Source organism: Galeopterus variegatus, unplaced genomic scaffold (genome assembly GCF_000696425.1).
Source record: "Galeopterus variegatus unplaced genomic scaffold, G_variegatus-3.0.2 Scaffold454, whole genome shotgun sequence".
NCBI lineage: Eukaryota > Metazoa > Chordata > Mammalia > Dermoptera > Cynocephalidae > Galeopterus > Galeopterus variegatus.
This window is the reverse complement of record NW_007726565.1, coordinates 474,058-476,583: the sequence shown is the minus strand read 5'-3', so window position 1 is coordinate 476,583 and position 2,526 is coordinate 474,058. Positions and strand designations below refer to the sequence as shown.

The window sequence follows — 2,526 nt, the reverse complement described above, 5'->3', positions numbered from 1 at the left end:
CCCGCGACCGAGCCGCGCTGCTGCAGGGCCTCTCCCCACGTGCCGGGCGCTGCGTGCGTGCGTGCGAGCGCGGGGGCGCCGCGGCAGAAATCCCCGCATTGCGGAGCGCGGGGAAGCCGGGGCTCCCCGCCCGCCCCCTCCTTCCCGCTGCCCTCCCCGGGCTCCCGCGGGCGCTGCGCCGTGGTCGCCTCGCATCACATCTGTTTGTTGTGAAACCCGAGCCCTTGCTCATGTGACGCGCTCCTCCCCCGGCGGGTCGGCTGCAGGGGCGGCCGCTCCTCCCCTCCCTTTCCCTCCCGGCCGCTGGGGTTTTTCCAGGGCGGTGACAAGCAGGACTTTGAAGCCCGGCTTCTCGGCCGCCCCAGAGGAGTGAATTAGCGGGGAGTGGGCCCAGCCTGGCGGTGTTTGCGGGGCCCTCTTGTCTGTGCCCCTGGGGATCTTCCTAACCAGCGTTCGTGTTCTCAGGCACCCGCGTGTACAGCCCCCCGGAGTGGATCCGCTACCACCGCTACCACGGACGTTCGGCCACCGTGTGGTCCCTTGGCGTGCTGCTGTACGACATGGTGTGCGGGGACATCCCTTTCGAGCAGGATGAGGAGATTCTCCGCGGACGCCTCTTTTTCCGGAGGAGGGTCTCACCAGGTGTGTAGAGGGCCGGCCAGGGTCGGGGGCAGGGGAGCCCGGCCCTTTCCTGACTCTCTCCTCCCCCCAGAGTGCCAGCAGCTCATTGAGTGGTGTCTGTCCCTGCGGCCCTCGGAGCGGCCCTCACTCGACCAGATTGCGGCCCACCCCTGGATGCTGGGGACAGATGGGGACACTCCAGAGAGCTGTGACCTGCGGCTCTGTGCCCTTGACACCGACGACGGGGCCAGTACCACGTCCAGCAGTGAAAGCTTGTGAGGAGGACCTGGACTCCGCCTTGGGGGCCTGCACCTGGCTTGTGGGAGCCAGGGACCACCTGCCTCTACCACCCCCGACACCCCAAAACAGTGATGTTCTTCTCTGCCTGGGCTGTCTCCTCCTGCAAAAGCAGTGATCTCTAATTCCTGGTGACCTTTGCTCTTGGCACCGGGCCTGTTTCCTTTGCTTTGAGTGCCTTTTTGAAAGCTGCTCCCACGGGACTTGGTTTTCTTAAGCTCTGCCTGTCCAAAAACAGCTCCAATTGAAGGGGGGGGTCCCACCGGCCCTGGTGGATACTTGAGCCCGAGACATCCCTCTCTGTGCTGCTGGGTCGGGAGGTGGCCTTTTCTTTGGCCGTTGTGACCTGGAGCACTCCCGTCGGGGCAGGGTCCCGTATTCCCACCTTGCGCCCTGCAGTCTGTGGTGTCCGTCTGGGCACATCCAAGCACAAGCAATGCAAGGCCGGGCCTCCGACGCCCGCGTGAGTCCTGTCTGCGTGCCAGCGTCGTATTTATGGTGTGACCCCGAGGAGGGCACCCCCAGCCCGCTGGGGCTATTTATTGTTTAATTTATTTGTTGGAGTTACTTCCTCTGGGCAGCTGCATCTCCTCCAGGCCCCTGGGGGGGAGGGGGTGTCTGTGGTTGGCGGAGCCCAGGTCCTGGTTCCTGCACCTGGTGTACGTCCCTAGCTCCACCTGTGTCTGTCAGAAGATGAACTTGTACAGTGGCTAATTTAAGGGGAGTGGGTGACCCTGCCACCTTGTGGTGCTCTGTGCCGCAGGGGGAGGGTTTTAAATTATTGAACTTGTACAGTGTGCTTGTTGGCTCTGGAAGCTGGGGGGGGTGGGGGGACAGAGTCTCAAGCCTCTAATTTATTTTAGCAGCTGTGTTTCTGTGATCCCGGTGTGTGTAGGCATCGTGGATGGGGGGGTTTCTTTCAGTTCAGAAGTGAGATGTCTGGAGATCATATTTTTTTATACAAGTATTTCAATTAAAAATTTTTTTCGTATGTAACGGATATCCATGTTTATTGGGCTGGGTGGCCTGGGGTGAGAGAGGGAGACTCTGAGAAGGGGATCTGTTCTGACCTAGGTTTCCCACGGGGAGGGGGCAGCTTGGCCCACTGGGGGAATGTGAGGGTGGGCCCAGCCTCTTCCCTCCCTGGTGTCCCCCTCCCTCGGGCCAGAGTGTCCTACCTGTCCCCCATCACCAACCCATTCCCTGCATCCAGAAGAGAGAGGCAGCAGGCTGCTTCATCAGGGGCCTCCGGGACGGGGAGGCGTCTCCACCAGTCAGGAAGTCCTCTGCAGCCCCTGTGCACAGGGAGGCGCAGTCAGGGCTGAGAAGTGGGGATGGCCATTGTGTGCCCTTGCTCAGGTGTGCACAGGGCAAGGTCCACACTGCCTCAGCTGGTAGGGGTTCTGAAGGATGAACAGGAGTTTGCCAGGTTGATGGGGTGGGAGGGTGTTCCACACAGTGCCGAAGGTTTGTACAGAGGGCAGAGATATGGGCCCTGGCCTGATAGGTGTGGGGTGACGGGGTGGGTGGGAGCCATGAGCCAGATCCAGATGTGGAAATGGGCCAGGCTTCAGCATGCAGTGAAAGGGCTGGGTGGAGGGTCTGGGT

General features: G+C 61.7%; 1 protein-coding gene across 1 annotated transcript in view; it reads left to right on the top strand.

Moving 5' to 3' along the window:
• PIM3 (Pim-3 proto-oncogene, serine/threonine kinase) overlaps positions 1–1,914 on the top strand; it is an 11,700-nt gene extending 9,786 nt beyond the window's left edge. The window contains exons 5-6 of the mRNA XM_008568967.1: positions 466–642; positions 713–1,914. Of these exons, the coding sequence (XP_008567189.1) occupies positions 466–642; positions 713–900 (365 nt within the window). The 3' untranslated portion in view covers positions 901–1,914. The remainder of the gene's footprint in view (positions 1–465; positions 643–712) is intronic.
• The last annotated feature ends 612 nt before the right edge of the window (positions 1,915–2,526 follow it).